This window comes from Grampus griseus (assembly GCF_964374135.1).
Source record: "Grampus griseus genome assembly, chromosome: 12".
Lineage (NCBI taxonomy): Eukaryota > Metazoa > Chordata > Mammalia > Artiodactyla > Delphinidae > Grampus > Grampus griseus.
Genome location: NC_139006.1, coordinates 40,239,514 through 40,261,300, shown reverse-complemented (window position 1 = coordinate 40,261,300; position 21,787 = coordinate 40,239,514). Strand labels below are relative to the sequence as shown.

At 42.5% G+C, this 21,787-nt stretch overlaps 1 protein-coding gene across 4 annotated transcripts in view; it reads left to right on the top strand.

Moving 5' to 3' along the window:
• The window catches only part of TMEM241 (transmembrane protein 241), a 104,517-nt gene that overhangs the window by 62,802 nt on the left and 19,928 nt on the right, over positions 1-21,787 (top strand). For all 4 annotated transcript variants that reach the window (XM_082667982.1, XM_082667984.1, XM_082667985.1 and 1 more), the window contains one exon: positions 1,424-1,517. In XM_082667982.1, coding sequence (XP_082524108.1) covers positions 1,424-1,517 — 94 coding nt within the window. The remainder of the gene's footprint in view (positions 1-1,423; positions 1,518-21,787) is intronic.

Genomic DNA, 21,787 nt, shown 5'->3' with positions numbered 1-21,787 from the left:
GAGCTTCTCACTCCATCTCTCTGGCCGAGAGCACATTTCCACGCTGAGGTCTGCAGGGCCGTGGAGAGTTTCGGAAGAGCCAGGAAACCTGGGCTCTAATTACGCCTGTGACCCCGTTTGCTTGTTAATAAAGTGAGACTTGGGGCTGGGGAACCTTTCTGTTCTGAAAATCTCTGATTTCCATAAAATAGGATGAAGAGCGCTGTGCTTATTCCTGCTTTAAGGCCACAGAACCGAACCTGGGGCAAGAAAACAAGGGAAAAAAATGGGGATTTGGTCAAGGTTACGAGGGTCGGTGAGCACAGCCAGGAATAGAATCCCGGGTCACTTGATTTCCAGCTTCCTGGTTCCCCACAGGGGCTCCTTGTGAGGGTGACTCAACGCCTTAATCAGCGCGGCCAAGGCTCCCATGACTGCAAGTGCAGACCTGTGCAAACTTTGTGGGTAGTTAGGCCAAACAGGCTGAAATATAGAGAGAGGAAACCTAATCCCTGTCCCTGGTCCTGCCCCAAGAATGTGGCTGTGACCTAATCGAATCTAATGAAATGAAGGCGCACATTTCTGTGAAATTTGGCCTTAGGTGCGTTTAAGTCAATTCAACCTGCTTCCAAGTACACCTGCCAAACATTTATGTAATACATGCTATGGTCAGGGCACCTTACTTGGCTCTGTTGGGGAATACGGAGAAGCCCAAGATTGGGCCCCTCCCTCTCAGGGCTCATGATCTGGGTGGGCGCCATACCCCAGCACCTGTAATAGAGGTCGGATGGCAGTCTGGCATCCGACACCCTGGAGCTACAAAGGAGGAGGTATGTAGAGCTCCAAACCTCCGGATAGCCCCCCGACGTGCTGTCCAGCCTCAGGCTCCCTTGGGAGGTGAGGGCTCTTTCAGACATCATTCCCAAAGTATAGCGTCTGTGTAGGTCACCCTGCTTTGGGGGACTTCTGTTATGCAGCCCTCCCCTTTAGGTTCTTACCTTGAACCAAGGGGCCAGTCCAGACCCTCTGACTTCATACGGCGAGTGTTTCTTTGGAAGTCTTTTCCTAACAGTTTGTTCTGCTTGAAAAAAAAGATGAAGCTCTACCTTGGCAAGCACCCAGCTCCAGAAGTAATAGAGGAGGAAGCAGGCGATACTGTCCTCCAGATTTTTTTTCTTTCTTTCATGATTTAGCCAGAGATCTCCCAAATTTCTATACCCACTCCCTGCCTCCAGGGCAATGATCTCTTCATAGCTCCTTAGCATAGTAGAGCTTCATGGGTTTTTAAATTTTGGGTATTTTTATCCAGAGATCACTAGAAAACAGAGATGAGATAGGGGTGGTGTAATAACTAAATATCGACTAATTTTTGTAACAGGAAGTAGTTAGCTACTGGCTATAGGAAGGCAAGTCTCACTAACAAAAGTATATTTTCTCCTTCCAGTGGATTTTTAGGATTCTTTCTCATGGTCAGCACAGTGAAGCTAAAAAGCCTTATGACCCCAGGGCAGTGTGCAGCCTGGATTTTCTTTGCTAAGGTAAGAGACAGGGGAGGGGCGGGAAGAATCCATCTCAGGAGCCCTTGTGTCCAGTGTTCTCAGAGTCAGGTTGGTCTTCACGGAGTCATCTCTAGTCCCTGGCCCTGAGCCTGATCCTTCGCTTGTTCAGGTAACAATTTCTGAGGGTTTCTGCGTATTTTATCAGCATGACATACTGATCTCTATCACATTCCTGGAAGGTGACCTGAGTATGCCCCTTAATTTCCCAGAGCCTTAATTTTCCCATCTGAAAAAGAGAGGTTTTGCCAAAACAAAACAAAACACCTCTAAGCCTTCTCTTGCTCGAAGAGACTGGACCCCCGGATGCATGGGGCAGTTCTTATCTTCCTTCCTGGGAGCTGTGAGGGTGTCCAGAGCTCCGGTGACTTGCCCAGAAGGTCTCAGCCCGTCAGAGGCAATTGAAAAAGGAAAACAGACAGATGGCCTGATAGGGGGACTCTGATGGACCATTCAAAAAAGGGACTAATAAAAATGCCCAGCGCGTATTGACCATGGTTGAAGCATAAGATAGAGAGGTGGGAAAATAAGAAGGAGCAGAAAAATCAGCTCTGGGATGCAGGATCTTAATGCTTTGGGGCTAGCTCTTTCTAGTGGAGCATTTCATTTCCCTAAAGTCTGTGAAGGAGTCAAGTTACAGTGCCCTAGGTGTGCTTCCACTGAGTGAGATTTCTTAATTAATTTAATCTAATACAGTAATCATTTAAACTTGTGCCTTTAGCCATCTTTATGTTTGTTGGCTGAATTTTTTCCCCCAGAAAGCAAAAACAAACGTTTTTATTTGAAAGTAAGATTTCACAGCGATGTTTCCACCTGCATTGTCTACTTTCTAATAGCATTAATGATTCACATTCCAGAAAAATGTAAAGATTGGCTGTGATACTGACTTAGAGCATGACAGAATGACGAGGTTGATAAATCCTCTCCCCCAGAAGCAACTAGAAAGCTGGAAAAAGACTGTCAAAGATATCCATTTCAGCTCTCTAAAAATTGACCAAAAGCACACAACAAACTGAGAGGCATTTGTTCATGAAAACTCCTAAACTTCGGGTAGGAACAGCATGAGTTAGTGGTGCTCTTGCTTTAGGTTGCTCTCATTCCCTTCTCCCCATCTCTGTAAGTATTCTCTTTCAACCAGAGCAGGGCAGGCTGTGTAAACCAACAGGCTTGCTGCTGCTTCCAGAAGGGGCTCACCCTCTTTGGAGTATTGTCAGGTAAAGGGGCCGTCTAGGTGGTAAATGAACAGGAAGTTCCACTAGCTTGAGTTTACCTCTTTGGGGCAAGCAATGGACCAGTGGTCTAGCTGGGGACTTACCAGGTAGTTCTGGGAGGTGAGACAGCCATCAGGGGCTTGCTAGCTCTCCATAAATGCCAGATTTACCTTAGTCTATGTGCATGAGCAGCACAGAGATGGAGGATGCCCAAGACACGTACACGTCCCTGGTCAACAGAGCCTGTGTGCACACACAGAGGAGACGTGAGAGACCAGCAGTAAGAAAAGCCGGGGCAGACATGAAAACATCCTAAAGTTTGAATGTGCTCCCCAGCCCACATACAGAGTCAGAAGCAGAGAGAAAGCTTTCTGGCTTAAGGTGTTTGAGCAAAAGCTCTTGACTAGTCTTTGCCAGAACACTAAGCTATGCAGACTGGGGATGATCCCTAGGAAGACAGGCTTAAAAATAAAAGCAAGAAAAAAAATTGAGTGAAGACCGCAGCAATGATACCTTATATGGGAGACAGGCTTCACAGACTGAGTCCAGGCAAATTACTAAACAAGCAAAACAACAATGCCAATGAAAATGCTCTGGGAAAAAGTCAGAATCCAGAGTTGCTATACTATCTAAAATGTCCAGTACTCAGTGAAAATTAGGGCATTCAGAGAAACAAGAAAGCATAACCCATGCACAGGAAAAAGGCAGTCAATAGGAATTGTGTCTGAATGTCTATCCTCAGAGGTAGGACTTAGCAGAAAAAGACTGCAAAGCAGCTATTTAAATATGTTCAGACAGCTAAAGGAAACCATGTTTAAAGAATTAAAGGAAAGACTCAATGAATACAGAGTCTCAAAGAGGTAGAAATGATTTTTAAAAAACGAACCAAATGGAAATTCTGGAGTTGAAAAGTACAGTAACTGAGCCGAAATGAAAAATTCTCTAGAGGTACCCAGCAACATATTTGAGGGAGCAGAAGAAAGAATAAGTGAACTGGAAGGTGGAACAAAAGAAATTATTCAATCTAAAGAACAAAGACTTTTTAAAAATTGAAGAAATATGAACAGAGGCTCAGAGACCTGTGGGACGACATCAAGAATATCAACAAATGTATAATAAGAATTCCAGAAGAAGAAGAAAGAAGGTTAGAAGAAAAAAAAAAGAGACAATCAGCAGATGACTTCTCATCAAATACAACAGAGGCCAGAAGGCGGTAGAAAAGAAAAAAGGTCTCAAATCAATAACCTAAGCTTGCACCTTAAGAAACAAGAAAAATAGGAACAAAATAAACCCAAAATGAGCAGCAGGAAGGATATGATAAAGTTCAAGGTGGAAAGTAATGAAATAGAAAACAGAAAAGCAATAGAGAAAATCAATGTTTGTTCTTTGAAAAATCAACAAAATTGACAAACCTCTAGCTAGACTGATGAAGAAAATAAGAAGATACAAATAATCAAAATTAGAAATGAAAGAAGGGACATCACCACTTATCCTATAGAAACTAAAAGTATTGTATAGTTTTATGCCAGCAAATAGATGATTTAGATGAAATGGACAAATTCCCCAAAGGCACAAAATAGGAAAATTGACTCAAGAATAAATGGAAAATCTGAATATGCTCATAACAAGTAAATAAATGTAAGTAGTAATTTAAAAATCTTTCTACAAAGAAAAGCCCAGGCCCAGTTGGCATTACTGATGAGTTCTATCACATATTTAGAGAAGAAATATTTTTTCTTTACAAATTATTTTAGAAAATAGAGGAAGAGGGAATAACTCCCAATTTATTCTGTAAGGTGAATTACCCTGATACTAAAGCCAGACAAAAAATTGTAAGAAAACTACAGACCAGCATCCCTCATGAACATAGATCTTTAACAAAACATTAGCAAACCAAATTTGACAACCTACAGGAAGGACTATACACAATGATCAAATGAGATTTATCACAGGAATGCAAAGTTGGTTTAACATGTGAAAATTAATATGTGATATTAATAAAATAAAGAACAGAAATACATGATCATGTCAATAGGTACAGAAAAATCATTTGACAAAATCCAACATCCATCCATGATAAAAACTCTCAACAAACTAGTAACAGAAGAGAACCTCCTCAGTTTAATAAAAGACATCTATGAAAAACCTATAGCTAGCATTATACTTAATGGTGAAACTGAATACTTTCCCCCTAAGACTGGGAGCAACACAACAATTTCACTCTCACCACTTCTATTCAACGTTATCCTGGAGGTTTCGGGCAGTGCAATAAAGAAAAAAAAATTGTTTGTACTCACAGATGACATTATCCTATACATAGAAAATCCTAAGGAATCTATAAAAACCCTAATTGAACTAATAAATGATTTCTCAAGGTCTCAGGGTGCAAGATCAGTTGTAGTTTTATGTATTAATAATGAACAGTCATGTGCAAAAAAATGAAATTAAGGAAACAATTCCATTCACAATAGCATCAAAAAGAAAAAAATACTTAGGAACTTAACAAAGAGGTGTAAGATTTATACACTGAAAACTATGAAACCTTCCTGAGAGAAATTAAAGAAGATCTCAATAAATGGAGAGACTCAATATTGTTAAGATGGAAATTCTTCCTAAATTGTACAAATTCACAAACTGATCCTAAAATTTATTTGGAAATGCAGTAGCCAAAACAAAAGAAAAACAAAGTTGGAGGACTTGAGCTACATAATTTGGAACTCACTATAAAGCTAGAATAATCAAGACATCTTGGTATTGGCATAAGGGTAGACGTTAAGGTCTATTGATTTTCTTTTTTTCTTTTTAAGGGTGTCAATGTATTTTTTTTAAGATTTTATTTTATTTTATTTATTTATTTGGTTGCACTGGGTCTTAGTTGCGGCTCACCGCCTCCTTAGCTGTGGCATGCAAACTCTTAGTTGCGGCATGCAAACTCTTAGTTGCGACATGCGTGTGGGATCTAGTTCCCTGACCAGCGACCAAACCCAGGCCCCTGCATTGGAAGCACGGAGTCTTAACCACTGCGCCACCAAGGAAGTCCCAAGGTCTATTGATTTTCGATAAAGGTGCCTAGGCAGTTCAATGGAGAAGGGGTTTTCTCTTCAGCAAATGAGGCTGTAACAGTCCGTATGCTGGGGAAAAAAAGTAGTTAGACCCTTGCCTTGCATTGTTAATTCAAGATGGATCATAGACCTAAATGTTAGAGCTAAAACCAGAATACTCTTAGAAGAAAACACAGGAAAAAATCTTAATGACCTTGGTTTAAGCAAAGAGTTCTTAGATATGACACCAAAAGCATGAGCCATAAAATAATTGATAAATTAGACTGCATTTGAGTTAAAATATTTTGTAATTCAAAAGACACCATTAAGAAAATGAAAAGATAAGCCACAGTCTAGGAGAAAATATTTGCAAATCATAATGGACCACTTATACATCAAAATGTGCTGACATTTGGAATACAACATAATTGTCCTTAGCAATACAGCCTTTCCCCCATGTCATTGCGACTCTACTGGGTGCCAGTATATTTAGAAAGTGACTCAAAAAGATGTTCCATTGGCCCAGAGGAGAATATGGATTCTGTGAAAAACTCACAGGCAGAGAGGTTAAACAGAAGGATGTGCAGGTGGGGAACCAGGAGGAAATAAATTTAGCTAGAGGAGGAGGAGAATGTAGAGGGGAAGGGAAGAACTGGGCATAGGAGAGTCAGATTATAGGTATCCCTAAAAGCCATGCCACAGAGACTACTGTGAACCTCAGAATGAGACTGACCAAGGGTAATGTTTTAAGCAGGTTAATATAGCGGCAGTGCTTAAGACAGATTGGAAATGACTTCCAACCATTCAGAAGGGAGGTGAATCAAGGTAGTGATGGCAAGAAGAAAGGTGAAAGGTCAAACTTGACTTACAATTAGAAGGAAAATAAATTTTAAGTACACAACTTACCATATAATTGTTCTGTGATGTGATAAAAGAATTAGATAACAAAGACAAATCATTTTAGAACAGATGGGGGGATAGTTTGGACATAGGAATGATGGGTATGGAAGGTCACAAATGGCTCCAAGGTTTGTAGCTAGAGACATGGGAAATCCATGGCATTACAGACAGAAATGGGGGTGATTGTGAAGGAACATCTTTGGGGAGGAAAGCTGGTGATATACATTTTAGACAAATGTGTATGGTGATAAAACATCTACATGGAGCTCTTTTTTGTTGGAAACATGGGGTCAAATGTAGGCAAGGGCTTGGAGCTCTGCATGTCCATTTGGGCTTCGCCTGTAGAAAGGTGGAGTTGAAATCAAGAACATGTGTAAATTGATGAGCTCACTGAGAGAGTGAAAGAATTTGGGGAGAACAGAGAAGAGGCTTACAACTTAGCTTGGGCGATACTTAGATGCCAGGGACCAATAATGAGCAGGAGAGAGAAGTAATAGCCGGAAGGTAGAAGGGGGATCAGGAGAGTTCAGAGCGGGGAAGTCTAAGGGAGAATTTTAAGGAGTAAAGCAAAATGCCACCAAGAGGTCAAAGAGATCCGACTGAGAAAAGACTAGAGCAAGGACTTTGCTGACCTTTGAGGAAACAGTTTTAGGCAAAGGGCAGGGGTCGAAGTGGGGCAAAAGCTGGATCAGAAATACTCAAGAATACATAAAAGGTGGATAGAAGATTGTGATTGGTCGTGGGTAGATCTAACGAAGACAACTTCTGTTCTAGGAAAAGAAGGACTTGGGCGTGCTTGAAACTGGAAGACACCTGTATACAGAGATTTCACGATGCTAGAGAATGAGGGGAAATTGGGAGAATAAGTTTCAAAGGGAAATGGAAAGAGTGTGGGGGGGTTAACTTTAGAGAAAATGAAAAGCCTTTATCCTGAGCCTTGGCAGAAGGGCGAAGATAGGAAGGAGGCTCTTCCTTGAGTCACGTGGCAGGGGAACTCGGATCTCAGGGGTTTCAGGGAAGGAAAGACTCTTCGGCTTTGATCACTATGTACCGAACCCCTCTAGTCCTCAGCTTTTTCATCCATAACGCAAGGGGTCTGGACTAGAAGATCTAAAGATAGTTCAAAAACGTTGTGATGCGATCGAGCTCTGACAGTGCTGACTGTATCTGATACTTGGGACTGAACGCTGGTGGCATTTACATTCAGTTGTAGGATTATATATAATGATGATCTGCTGGGAACCATATCATTACCTGTCAGTGCCTACTTAATGAAACATGTGCCAGATTTAAAAAGTCTTTAATAGAACCGATCAGAGTAAAGTAGGAAACCACTGAGCAATATGACCTTCTTCCATCGCTATTACCAAATCCCTTCTCTCATGGAAGATTACGTATAAAGGCCGTATGTGGTTAATTGGAATGTTTGTCCCTGTTCTTATTTAGAGTTTGGACAGTCGCAGTTCATGCTTAGGGAATGGGGTTTCCCTTCCCGTTGCTGCTTAGGCTAGAGCTGCGCATGCAGTCCAGGTGGAAGACGGGGCAGCCTTTTTTTTTTGGTTGTATTTGAGAAATCTTTGCCAAATCTAAGGTCAGTAAGATTTTCCTTTATGACTTATTCTGTATGTTTTATAGGTTTAGCTCTTTTTAAAATTAATTAATTAATTTCTTTATTTTTGGCTGCGTGGGGTCTTCGTTGCTGTGTGTGGGCTTTTCTCTAGTTGCAGCCAGCGGGGGCTACTCTTCATTGCCGTGTGTGGGCTTCTCATTGCGGTGGACTCTCTTGTTGCAGAGCACAGGCTCTAGGTGCATGGGCTTCAGTAGTTGTGGCGTGTGGGCTTCAATAGTTGTGGCTCGTGGGCTGTAGAGCGCAGGCTCAGTAGTTGTGGCGCACGGGCTTAGTTGCTCCGCGGCACGTGGGATCTTCCCGGACCAGGGCTCGAACCTGTGTCCCCTGCACTGGCAGGCAGATTCCTAATCACTGCGCCACCAGGGAAGCCCGGTGCAGCCTCCTGACATGGGGTCCCACGTGAGTCTTTGAACTTGGAGCGTGTGGTGGGTGTAGAAGTGGAGCAAGGAGGCAAGGAACAAGGGGTGAAATATTGCAAACTGAGAAAATTCTAGAACCTGACTCCTCAACGCTTCAAGAAAAAGGCAGAATGTATAAGAAGATAGATCACAAAGTGCTATGCAAACACAAAGCATTATGTAGAGTTGCTTAAATCCCGACCAAGACTTAATTTTGACCTAGCTCTGAGTCCCAGCTCGGCCACACTTTCTAGGTGTGTGCTTCATTTTCTCATCTGTAAACAAGTATAATAATAATGTCTACCTTGCTAGAGGGTTGAATAATATTTAGACAGCCCTGGAATAGTGAGTGCCGGCAGCTGGCTGGCCCTCCTTGGCTCTGTCGACCACTAGTTTAATTCTTCCTCCAGATTAACCAGTGATTCCTGAGTCTGGATTTTCCATTTGTATTCGCTAGTTCTAGGTTATGAATTGAGTTGGGAACGGCCTATCTAGGCACTGCTCAGAATTCAGGGTGCAGGAGAACCAGCTCTCTCACCGTGTTTTTAATCAGGCATTCCCTAACAAAGGAAGCAATTGATGTACCATTCACAATGTTTTTAAACCTATATAAAGAGTCATTGATTCAGAACACTTGCTGTGCCTGTGGAAATGTGTGTTTGTTGGTCTCCATGGAGACCACCTCTGGCTGTTCTGTGATCACTGGCCTTAATTATACCCAGGGTTGCCAGAGAGCCTGCAAAGCTGTCCCCATAACAACACATCCTTGTGTAGTAAAAGGACCAAAGTCCTGAACTGTGTTTCCCATTTAGGAGTTTCTCTTAAAAGAGTTGAGAAGACTATACTGGTAAGTTTTAGCCTCCGTTTGATTCATCCTTATGAAGAACTCTTGAGTGGGTAGGAATTTCTCTTGAGTTTCGACCGCCTCTCTCTCAGGCTGTTTGGCCAGGTCTTGGGAGCATGGCCTGACATCTTTCTTTTTCCAGTGACATCTTGACATTTCTCTTGACCTATTGCCAAGATATTGAATTAAGAAGGAGGATTGGCTCTGTGAGTTTACTAGATAAAATTCAACCTGTTTAAAATATAGGATGTACTTGTAAAAGTGTCCTCAACAGATGCTGTCAGGGTTTGATGTTCGGAATTTTCAAATGTCTCCCAAGACCATGGGTGAAATGCTTGCTGTTTCTGGTGGAATTTAAAAAAAAGAAATAAAAGAAGCTTAGTGTCTTTTATATTGGAATCACACAGATTTTATGACTTCTAAATAACATAATTTTTTTCTCCACTGAATTTTTATTAGATATATTTGTAGAGAAGTTCCAGAGCTTAACGTGAAGTCACACCTTGAATTTCTGAGGAGGTGACAAGTAAACAAATCTTCCAGGTTCTGGAATCTGACTTAGATTCAATTTCTGGTGCATGCAAACATGCATGCGTGCGTGTACACACACACACACACACACACACACACACACACACACACACACTCACACACACACTCAAGAACAGACTACAGACAAGTCCTGGAAGTATAGTTAACGATCCCCATCATGTTTCGCTTTCATTAGGTCTAGTCAATGCTGAACAGTGTTAGTTCTCCTCCGCCTTCTACTTCCTGCTCCGTTACTACTCTTCTCCTTTTTTTAATTTTTAAAATTTTTTTTTCTTTTTGGTACGCGGGCCTCTCATTGTTGTGGCCTCACACGCTGCGGAGCACAGGCTCCGGACGCGCAGGCTCAGCGGCCATGGCTCACGGGCCTAGCAGCTCCGCGGCATGTGGGATCTTCCCGGACTGGGGTACGAACCCGTGTCCCCCGCATCAGCAGGCGGACTCTCAACCACTGCGCCACCAGGGAAGCCCTCCTTTTTTTTTTAAAAAAAAACAGTTTTATAGAAATTTAATTGTCATATAACATTGTGTTAGTTTAAGGTACACAACATAATGATTTGATATTGGTATATATTACAAAATGATCACCACAATATATTTAGTTAACATCTCTCAGCTCCCATAGTTACAAAAAAATATGGAATGCTTTATGAATTTGCATGTCATCCTTCTCTGTATCATTCTGGTTTTAGTATATGTGCTGCTGAAACAAGCACAGTTACTTCTTTTTCTTTATCATCATCATCTTCATCATCTCCATCACCATCTGTTGGGTGTGCAGAGCCTATTGCTGTCTTTCCTCCCCTCCTGGATGGTAAAAGGCAATCACAAAAGAGAAGGCCACTTCTCTCAGTTTGCTATTTGCATTTCTTCCCATTTTCTCAGCTTCTTAAGACTCCACACTCCTTTCTGGGGAGCAGCTTCCTATTTTTTTTAATTTACTTCCTCGAGCTCTTCTTCAGCACCTTGATGTGTACTAGAATGGTCCGATGAAAATAAATGATCAAACCCAATGAAGCTGTGCTGTCATGTAATTTTTATGTTGAAAGAATGAGCTTACAAAATTATGACTGTTTTCCTAATTAAATCATTTTTCTTTTTCACAGTCTAAGCGGCTAGGGCAATGAAAATAATTTTCATTGGAAAATGAAAACCTAGAGGCAGCAGCATACTTTCCTTTACGGTCTCTAGCTGGGCAATAATAACATGTCTATGTCTTTCCATGACATCACCACTGAAGCGACAGGAACGTGAAATAGCAAGTTCAGGAGCTTCTCTGTGTTTGTTGAGCTGTATGGAAACAGTCAGCAAGAAGCTGGTTATCTGGGAATGATTCATTTATAAGCAAGGTTTTCCCAGAGGACACATGGGAGGGGAAATACAGTTTTGGATTAAAGGGAAAAAAAATTAAATTCCATTTCCTATTGTCAAAATAATTCCTAAGGAAGTGAGTGATGTTAATGGACATTTTGCTATTTCGGATAAGGTTGTTGTTTTTCTTGTTTCCGATTATGAACTCCTAATTTTTTCTGGGCTATTTTTAGTGCCATTGATCAGCACAATGTTCTGTACTGCAAAAATATGATAACGATTCTGGATTTCTCAACTTTTGACCTGAATGAATTTGCTTTAAAGGAAATGCCCGGAATTTCTGTAAATGTTCTGACTGCAAGGTTTATAGGAGTGCTGTCAGTATCCAAGACAATTTATAACACCTAAATTAAAGTGATTTTTTGCAACACAAAGGCCAGTTAATTGGGAAAGTTTACAAAGCCTCCGTTGGGGGGATGAATCAATGTGTCCTTGGTTCACTGTAGGATAGCCTCAAATAAATGAGTGCCAAGTGAGTGCTTAAACACACTGATCTTATTTTACACATCTTGGCAGGTTTGTGCACTCATGTCAGAAACAAAGATGCAATCCCACATGTATCTCTTGAAGTTACCTTCCACTGCCCCCAGGGATGCTCTCGTAATGTACATATTCCTTCCCTTAATGTGCCATTAATCCAGTTTGAGTTCACCTTTCCTTATGAAGATCTTCTATCCCAATCACTAGAACTAAGTCCCCCGAGGTATGGCCGGACATGGGGTAATTAGCAAGGAGCATTTCATGGCCTGTATGTGCCCAAACCAGAGGGCAAGCTTCAGGCAGCAGCAACTGCCCGTGTCATTAGAGAATGAGCAGGCGTTAATCAGAGCTCATAAAAAGAAGCAGTTTTGGGGAAATCTGAAGAAGCAGAGTTTCATTATGGGACAGCTAAGTTTTGACACATAATAGAAAGGAATGACATGTGGATCTGAAAGACTTAGTAGGTATTTACTTGGTGCCATTTTGTGAAAATAGCTCTTCTCTCCTGCTGTGCCTTAGAGACATCTTGGTGGCCTCGCCCCCCCGTGGCCCCCAAGTACCCCATCGGATCCCGCCCCACGCTCGTTCTCCTGTTTTATCCCCCAGAGTGGAATTTGCTTATAGATAGTCATTTGCTCATTTTTTTCCTGTTTAAAATGTACTCCCTTACAAAAAGTCGTCCAAACTGGCTTTTCCCCTCCTGACTCTGCATCGTCACTTTGAACTGACCCAGTGGTTCTTTAGGTTAAGATTTCGGATGCTTTTGCTTTTCTGTAAGTAGACTGCATCTAACTGGAAGGCCAGGCAGTTAAGTACAAGCAGGTGTGCTTGTTTATGTGACTCCAGAATAGCCAGTCTGTTAGTCAACTATGTGGCAGGAAAGGTTTTTTTCAGTCAATAATGAATTGCCTGATACCATGTAAACTAGCGTTAGATTGTGTTCGTAATTTTATTTGATTGTTTCTGTGCATATCTGGGTGGTTTTGGGGGGTAGATTATGAGGGGAACAGGCTCTCTCTGTCTACATTTCCACATCTGTCTTCTTGTCATGTGACTTCTGGGGGTGCCCTGGGGGATACAAAGAGACACCTCTCCTTCAGTTATTTGGAATGAACTCCTTTTCTAACTTCTCGAATGTTCTAGCTATCTGTGAAGGATGAAACATATAAAGTGTACTCCAGCAAAAGGGGAAATCGAGTAATTGCCAAAACCTTCTCTCCCAAAGTGTCGAGCTCCCAAATCCTAACTTTTAAAATTAATTAATTAAATCTTTTGGCTGCGTTGGGTCTTCGTTGCTGCGTGCGGGCTTTCTCTAGCTGCGGCAAGCGGGGTCTACTCTTTGTTGCAGTGTGCGGGCTTCTCACTGCGGTGGCTTCTCTTGCTGCGGAACACGGGCTCTAGACACGTGGGCTTCAGTAGTTGTGGCTCGTGGGCTCTAGAGCACAGGCTCCGTAGTTGTGGCTCACAGGCTTAGTTGCTCCGCGGCATGTGGGATCTTCCCGGACCAGACATTAAACCCGTGCCCCCTGCATTGGCAGGCGGATTCCTAACCACTGAGCCACCAGGGAAGTCTCCCAAATCCTAACGTTTTAAGGGTGCACAGAGAGAAGTAAAAAGCTCTGAATGGTGTGGTCAAATGGCAGCAAACACCCGGCAATTTGGAATAGCAGTGCTGACACTGCTTACAGTAGGATTTCTAAGGTGGGAATGCAAGGCCTGAGGTTGTGAGGACATCTCTTACTCTCACTTGAAGGGAAAAACCAGCCCAGTTCTGAGCCCAGTGAACTGGTGCTTTTTCCACTGAAATATCCCTGCTCTGACATCTAGGTTGAGCTACGCTGTGTGAACCACTTGGATCCAATCAAGTCCTGCCGTTATCTTTTGTGAAGCCAGTCAGTTACTCTTATTTTCATGTTATCCTTGGGTGGTTGACTGTTCACTCTAAGAATTACACAATGCATGACTCCGTTTCAGTACTCATGCTTCTTTTTTTTTGCGGTACGCGGGCCTCTCACTGCTGTGGCCTCTCCTGTTGCGGAGCACAGGCTCCAGACGCGCAGGCTCAGCGGCCATGCCTCACGGGCCCAGCCACTCCGCGGCATGTGGGATCTTCCTGGACCGGGGCACGAACCCGTATCCCCTGCATCGGCAGGCGGACTCTCAACCACTGCGCCACCAGGGAAGCCCCTTATGCTTCTTATGAGGGTTTTCTTTTCCCTGAAAAAAATTTTTTCAAGTTACTTTATAAGAAAATGTATATTCAGCACGTTTATTCAGCAGAGATTTATAGAGTGACCTGTCATATTCCAGGCTAAGAAGCTGCAACAGCAGAGAGTAGTGACGAATAGCCCCACATTTTGGAGACAGAGAGAGCTGGATAAGAATCCCACTCTCCAGCAGTGTAACTTTAAAAAGATTCCTTTGCCTCTGTATGTATCCATTTTATCATATGTAAAATGGGAGTAACTGTATAACTTCACAGAAATATTGCAGGAATTCTATGAAGTAATGTATGTTGCGCAGTTAATGTTCGTTCATGTTAATTGAAAAGAATGAGCTTTCCCCTTGCAGATGGAGGAACGTTTGAAGCGCTCTTTGTATTTGGCTACAATTTGAGAACTTCTGACCTGTAGTTAGAGAACCTTTGCTTCTGCTTTGCTCCATTTTGTCACTCTAGTGTCAAGAGGAATTTAAAATTACTGGATTCAAGTGGCACCATGGGTTTTAAAGTTCTTTTTTCAATTTTTCAAGTAATTCGGGGAACCTAATTTATCATTTGATGGAATATTTTGGAAGTCACAGGTGTTTATTTTAAAAAAAAAAAGGAAAAGAAGAAGGATCAATCCTAAAGATTGTTGGATGAGTCTTAAGTAGTGGAATGCAGCTTACAGTCTGTGCCAGGTTGGTTGTAAGAGAATGGGGATTTGAGACAGAAGTGGTTTTAAATCTGATGTGGAACCACACACACACCACCCGCCCCAACCCAGGACGGCTAAAATGAAAGAGGCTGACAATACCAAGTGTGGGTGAGGGTGTGGCATAACGTTTCTGGTTTAGAAAGCACTAAAGCTAAATAAGGTTTGTTATAACTGAGCAACCCCACTCCTGGTGTACACTCAATTGAAAAATGAAGACGTATGCCCACAAGACATGTTCAGTGGTATGGAATTAGAGGCGATGGTTGCATGACTGTGACTATACTAAAGAAGCTATGAATTGTACGCTTTAACAGGGTGAATTTTATAGTATGTGCACTCTATTTCAGTAAGACTGTTATTTTTTTTAAATCCATGATAGGAATATCCACAGTAGTTTTACTCATGACAGCCCCAAACTGAGGAAATAGACCATACATCAAACAAGGAGAAATAAAGTTTGATCTCTCCATACAGTAGAATAGTAGACTGCAGTAAAAAAGAGCCTACAGCCACATAGGTGATTCAGATGTATTGATTGGGAAGGAACCTAGGTTCCTTCTCTGTCTGGTGGTGGTTACATGGGTGTTTCAAGGTGTAAACATTCAACAAGCCCTACACTTGAAATTCAAGCTCGTCGTGCATTTTACTGTATTTATGTTATAATTCAGTTTTTATTTTATTTATTTATTTTTTTGCGGTACGCGGGCCTCTCACTGTCGTGGCCTCTCCCGTTGCGGAGCACAGGCTCCGGACGCGCAGGCTCGGCGGCCATGGCTCACGGGCCCAGCCGCTCCGCGGCACGTGGGATCTTCCCGGACCGGGGCACGAACCCGCGTCCCCTGCATTGGCAGGCGGACTCTCAAGCACTGCGCCACCAGGGAAGCCCATAATTCAGTTTTAAAAATCCGATGTGGGTGCTGCAGTGGTGCCATCCTCAGAAAGCACAGCTGAGCCTCCTCTCCTGCTGGTCCCTGGGAAGCCCAGGTGTTGGGTCCAGCAGACCCTCCCACCTCTGGCTTTGACCCTGTCTTTGCACTGCAGACGGTCTGGGCTTTCACTTACTGGGGAAAGTGAAGAACCCACAGAGTGGTGCCTCAGTCTTCTGGGCGCCGGCCACCAGTTCTCTTGAATGTCATGGTTGGAGAGGGTTTCTAATCAATATTCAGCTCAGTGCCAATGTAAAGAAAGTGAGCTCAGGCTTCCTGGTAGCGTTGCAGAAGTATTTATTGGTCTGCTTCTGCTCCACAGGCTTTACCGTTTCTTCAGAGAAAAGCAGCCTCTGCTGAGCTGTCTCCTTCCTGGAGGCGGGCGGGGCTCCTGGCTGCACCGCCAGCTCCCTGCACTTAGACTTTCTGCTTCCTGTAATGGAACCCAGGCGAGGACCGTGGTGCAGATTTCTCTATTCTCAGCTTCCTAAATTGTACACGGGGTGTACCTTGTAAATGGCATGGGAACAAGACAAGACATTTTCTTCCCTCTGGGTCACTACACTGGGCCTCACTGTGGCAGTTGACAGGTTTCCTAAATTAACTGCTCTGTGCTTTTTTGAAACATATATTTGAATGTCTGTAATGATGTTTTCAGTTTAAACTTCGGAGACAGACTGACATTAAATGGCTTCTCCCAAGCAGTCCGTTTGCCTGCATCTTAGGGACACCCCTTGTGTGACTGACCATATGGACCTTCACGGCTGTGGCTACAGCCAAACTCCTGAGCTGCTTCCTCCCCTGCTGCGTGTAGTCCCCTCCCCACTGCGTCAGTAGACATCTCTGGCGTGGACTTGGGGTCATAGCCTCATCTCTGCCTCCCTGTCTTTGTTTTCCCCCATCTTCATCTCTCTTATCTACTTCCTACAGATGTTTTAAGTCTATAAAGATTGTCTTTTTAAGCTTCTTGAAAATTCTCACTGGAACAAGGACTGAATAAAATTCCCCCATCCCTTTCAAAGAAAAGGTGTAAGTGAGAGAATAAAACTCAGTCCCTGAGAAATAACTTTATAGATGATTCCTTTGTCTTAGGGAGGGGGAAACTGAAATCTAGAGAGGGGAACGGCCAGCCTGAGGTTAGTCAGTGAGTTTGTGACACAGCAAGGGGACACTGGGGACTCTCAGAGTGCTGGCCCACTGCTCTCCCACGGACATGGCACAAGAACAGATTGGGATGAGCTCTTTTGAAGTCCAAGTCCAGACATGCTGCACGCCCAGTCATCCTGGACCCAGCTGCCCACAGTCTTTAAGGGAATAGGATTCCCATGGGAGTTTTTTCAGTACCTTGCCAGGAAAAAGCAGTTTCCAGCTACTGGTTTTTTCTTTCTCTTCAGGTTTCCTTCAGCTTTAATGGTGGTCTCCACCCAACTCACGCTTTGCATTTTCCAATCATACCCAGTGGCTTAGCGTCTGTGAGTTTGTTCATGCTGTTCCTTCTACGTAGAAAGCCCTTTTCACCCTTCCTCACCTGGTAATTCTTATCTGTCCTTCAAGATTAGCTCAGGCATCATCTCGATGTGGGCTTGTTCCTGCAACACTGAGTATACCCATGTCTTAGCACTTATCATATGGTATTGAAATTATTTGCTTAGTAACCTCTGGAAGTAGCTAACCTAGAATGGGGTTCTGGGGGCAGGTTCTTGCCTTTCATTTTTGCCTCTCTAGTTCCTAGCGAGGGGCTCAGTGAAGGGAATTTGGCCTTAGTGTCCTTCCAGCAATAACTCAAAGCCCTTTTCCTTTTTCACTTCTAATTCAGTGAAAGCTTCTTCCTAAACAGTTTGTTGTTTTTTTAGCTTTCCTTTTGTAAACTCTCCAAAAGAGCAAGGAATTATGTCTTAGCTCGGGCTGCCATAACAAAATGTCATAGATTGGGTGGCTTAAACAACAGACGTTTATTTCTCACAGTTCTGGAGGCTGGGAAGTCCAAGATTAAGGTGCCAGCAGGGTTGGTGTCTGGAGGAAGCTCTCTTCTTGGGTAACAGGTGGTTGTCTTCAGCTGTGTCTTTGCATGGCAGAGAGAGGACACAAGCTCTCTGACCTCTTCCTATAAGGTCACTAATCCCATCATGAGGACCCGACACTTATGACTTCATCTAACCCTAATTGCCTTCCAAAGGGCCCATCTCCAAATACCATAATATTGGAGGTTAGGGCTTCAGTATATGGATTTAGGGTGGAGGAGGGGCATATAATTCAGTCCATAGCAAAAGAGTGCACAGGTGACCCACTGACGTTTTGCAGTGAGTGCCAAGAGTTGTGTAACAAGAGCTAGAAAGGGGCTTCCCTGGCGGCGCAGTGGTTGAGAGTCCACCTGCCAATGCAGGGGACACGGGTTCGTGCTCCGGTCCAGGAAGATCCCACATGCCGCGGAGCAGCTGGACCCGTGAGCCATGGCCGCTGAGCCTGTGCGTCCGGAGCCTGTGCTCCGCAACGGGAGAGGCCACAACAGTGAGAGGCCCGCGTACCGCAAAAAAAAAAAAAAAAAAAAAAAAAGAGCTAGAAAGTCTTCGTGGTTTGTGTAAATCCCTCAAGTGGAACTGAGCTGGTAGAGTGAGTCTTGTGCAAGCTTTGTACATTTCTAAGGAGTTCTCACTCTCTGGTCATGTAAAACTGGGTGTGACTAGACCTGGAGCTGGGATATAGCCCTCGACATCATAGGCTCACTTCTCCCAACTGATATTTCATCAGGAATTGTTGGGATTAAGGAAGAACGCAGGTTAGAAGTAGCAAAAAGGGTTTTGCCAAATGAGCACCACATTTCCTGTCTTTAAGCAGGTCTTGTTGTATATCTTTTGGCAAATCTATTCCTTCACCTCCATTATTACTAAGTATAACAATAACGTGAATTGCAGTTGTTGTTAAATGGAGATTAAAAAAATCCTCATGACCTTGGAGTAAGTATAATTATGGTGCTTTTATTTAAAGCTCCTTTGAATTAAATTCACTTCATTTCTAAAAATAGACTGCAGAGATTAGATCTATTCTTTGAGAGGATCAAAATAACTTAGAATATAAAAACGCCTTAGCTGCATGCTCCTCCTTTCCAGAAGCACAGAGTACTGCTTAGCTGGGAGACTGATAGAACTTTTTAATCAACAAGGTAAAGTTTGAAAAATAACTTCGGCAGAAATCCATCATTCTAAAAGTAAGTCTGTCAGTAAGTGAGTACATTTGCTGAATAAAATGAGACTGAAAAAGTTGAGAAAAAGTACTAGAATGAAGAATCTATTAATACTATACCAGGCTGTCACTGAATTGAATTTGAAGGAAAATTAGAGTAGTCTCAAATTCTCCATTTGTCTTTGACGATTGGATGTTCTGAGTATGTCTACATTATTTTGCTCTTTGTAGTTCTTGGCAAAGGAGCAATACTTGGCAAATTATAGCCCCTTTATTCAAAGAAATTGTAGTATATTATAGAAAATAAAACAAACAAAAACAAAACAAAACAAAAAACCCAACCAAATCAGGTATTTTAGGATGAACTGAAGTGGAATGCCCAGAGAGATAGGCGAAAGGAAGAAGCCCCCCCAAAGGTACCAGGGAACACTGCTTCAGCAGACATGATTTAATATGGCCTCTTGAGAAATGTGAGTACTAAAGAGAAAAGTCTGACACTCAACCCTTTCTGAGGGAGAGCCAACACTTTCTGCACTGCTGATCCAGGAAGATTGCAAGTCCAAGATAAAAGGTCCAAAGGTCACAGATTTCTGAAGCTGGAACCAAGGGATCAGTGTCAGATGGCATAAAAGACACACAGGTCTTTTCAGCCTACAGCATGTGTTAAAGGGTTCAGAGTTCTGGTACTTGAACTCTTCTACCCACTTCTCCCTTCTTGGTATATGGACTAAGAGAACATATGGACAAAGAATAGTAGGCAAGTGGGAAACAAAGTTGAGTTGAAAAACTCAACCTTAGTTTAGAGACTTAAGGCTTTCTGCTCCCTATAGGAGGCATGGCTTCCTCTCCGTCCTCCACTCCCACCCCCCAACAGGTGAAGACAGGGTAAAGAAAATTTTATTGCATGGATTCAAGAGAAGAAATAAACCATGTGGAGTCTGGATTCTTGCCTTTAAAACACTGGAATCCCACTAACTAGTGTAATGAGCCTCATTAAGTGTACAATCAGATGAATGATTCTTCCCATTAGAGTGAACTTGGAAGAGACGGAAAGGATGGAAAGCAGAAGAGTTTCCTCCCCCCAGCAGGGAGAATTGTGAGGAAAGGAAACTGTATGTTCCTCTCACCTCCAGTCTGCCTTATTAATCATCATCAGTTGCATCATATCTGAATCTCTGTGTCTGAAGAGAAAGAGACTGTGTCCTTAAGAAAGTCCTGTTGCCCTCGGCTGATATATACAAGATCCTAGGCTATGATGAAAATACAAAGCTAATTTAAATTGTAATGATGAGTTAATAAGATTGTCACTGATCAGGAAGATGTTCAGAACAAATCAAATGCAGCCTCCCCACCTTGCCTCACCATGATGACATCCAAGGTGGCTCTAGGGAAATAGTGGTCAGCCAAATCTGGTTTGAAAACCAGTGTCTTACCATCTCTCTATGTCTTAGTTTTCTCATCTGTATAGTAAACGGAAATCCTCTACTTCAGAGTAGACTGTTGTACATTGTGACAGGCCAACATTCAGTTGAAACAACTAGGGGAAAAACAAGTAAATTGCAAAAATCATATTTTTAAAGAAATCAGAGATCTGTGAAAGCAATGAGAACTAAATTAAATAAATTTCCAAAGAAGGAAGAACCTTCCTAGGTATACTGAGTGACACAGGCTATTTTCTTCATGGGGTTGGGGGGAGGTGAAGGATATTTGCTGATTCTGGGTGTGGCCTAAGGATCTGACTTTGTCCAAGAAAAGGAAATATTCTGTGGGAAAGAGAAACTAGCAGAGCTTTTGGCAGTCATGTGGAACTGGCTTGATGGATTGGAAACTAGAGGAGCCCCAAAGGCAAGTCCAGTATTCCCAGGAGACGTTTGCTGAACTCTGGAGCAGTTCTGGAGGCTGCTGGTTGGCCCAGAAAGGCAAAGCAAAAGCTCATAATCTTGGGGGTACTTAGGAGACAAAATCTTGCTAAAAAGAGGAGCCTGAAGCAAATATACAGTGACTCTTCTCCTGAAGACTGTTGCCAGATTTTGAATCTACAGGGGATGGGAAGCTAAAAAGCTAAGGTCAAAATTTCTGAAAGGCAGAACTTATAGGAATGAGAAGTTAGAGATCTACCAGTCTCTTACACACAAGTCTGGAAGGGCCATACCTGAAGAACTAGATAAAGTAGAGGTGGACTAAGCCTTACTAGAGCTATAGCCCATCTCTGATTCACCCAATCCCTGATTATAGTTCTTTTACATGCAGTGTTCAACATAATGAAGTTGTAGACATGTTAAGAGGCAGGGAAACATGACTGATAATTAAGTGGAAAAAATAATGAGAGCATGACCACAAATGATCTGGGTGTTGGAGCTAGTGATAACTTAAAAGTGACTATGAATAATATGTTAAAGAAAATAGTGGAAAAAATGAATTAAATGATGGGAGAAATTCAATGCAAAATTGGAATCTGTAAAAAAAAATCAGAGTTATTATTGAATGGAAGAAATATGTGTGAAATTAATAACTTAGTGGATGGGTCTAAGAGCAGACTGGACACAGTGTTACAGGATTAGTGAAGCATAGAGAGGAAAAAAGAATGGAAAGAATAGAACAAAGTATAAGAGACATGGGGGAGATTGTCAAAATGTCTAATATATATGTACTTGGAATTCTAGAAGGTAAGGAGAGAAGCAGTATATGAAGGAATAATGGCTGAGAATTTTCTAACACTGCTGAAAGACATCAACCCACAGCTTCAAGAATCTCACCAAACCCCAAACTAAAAATACAAAGAAAAATAAGTATGCTTAGGCATA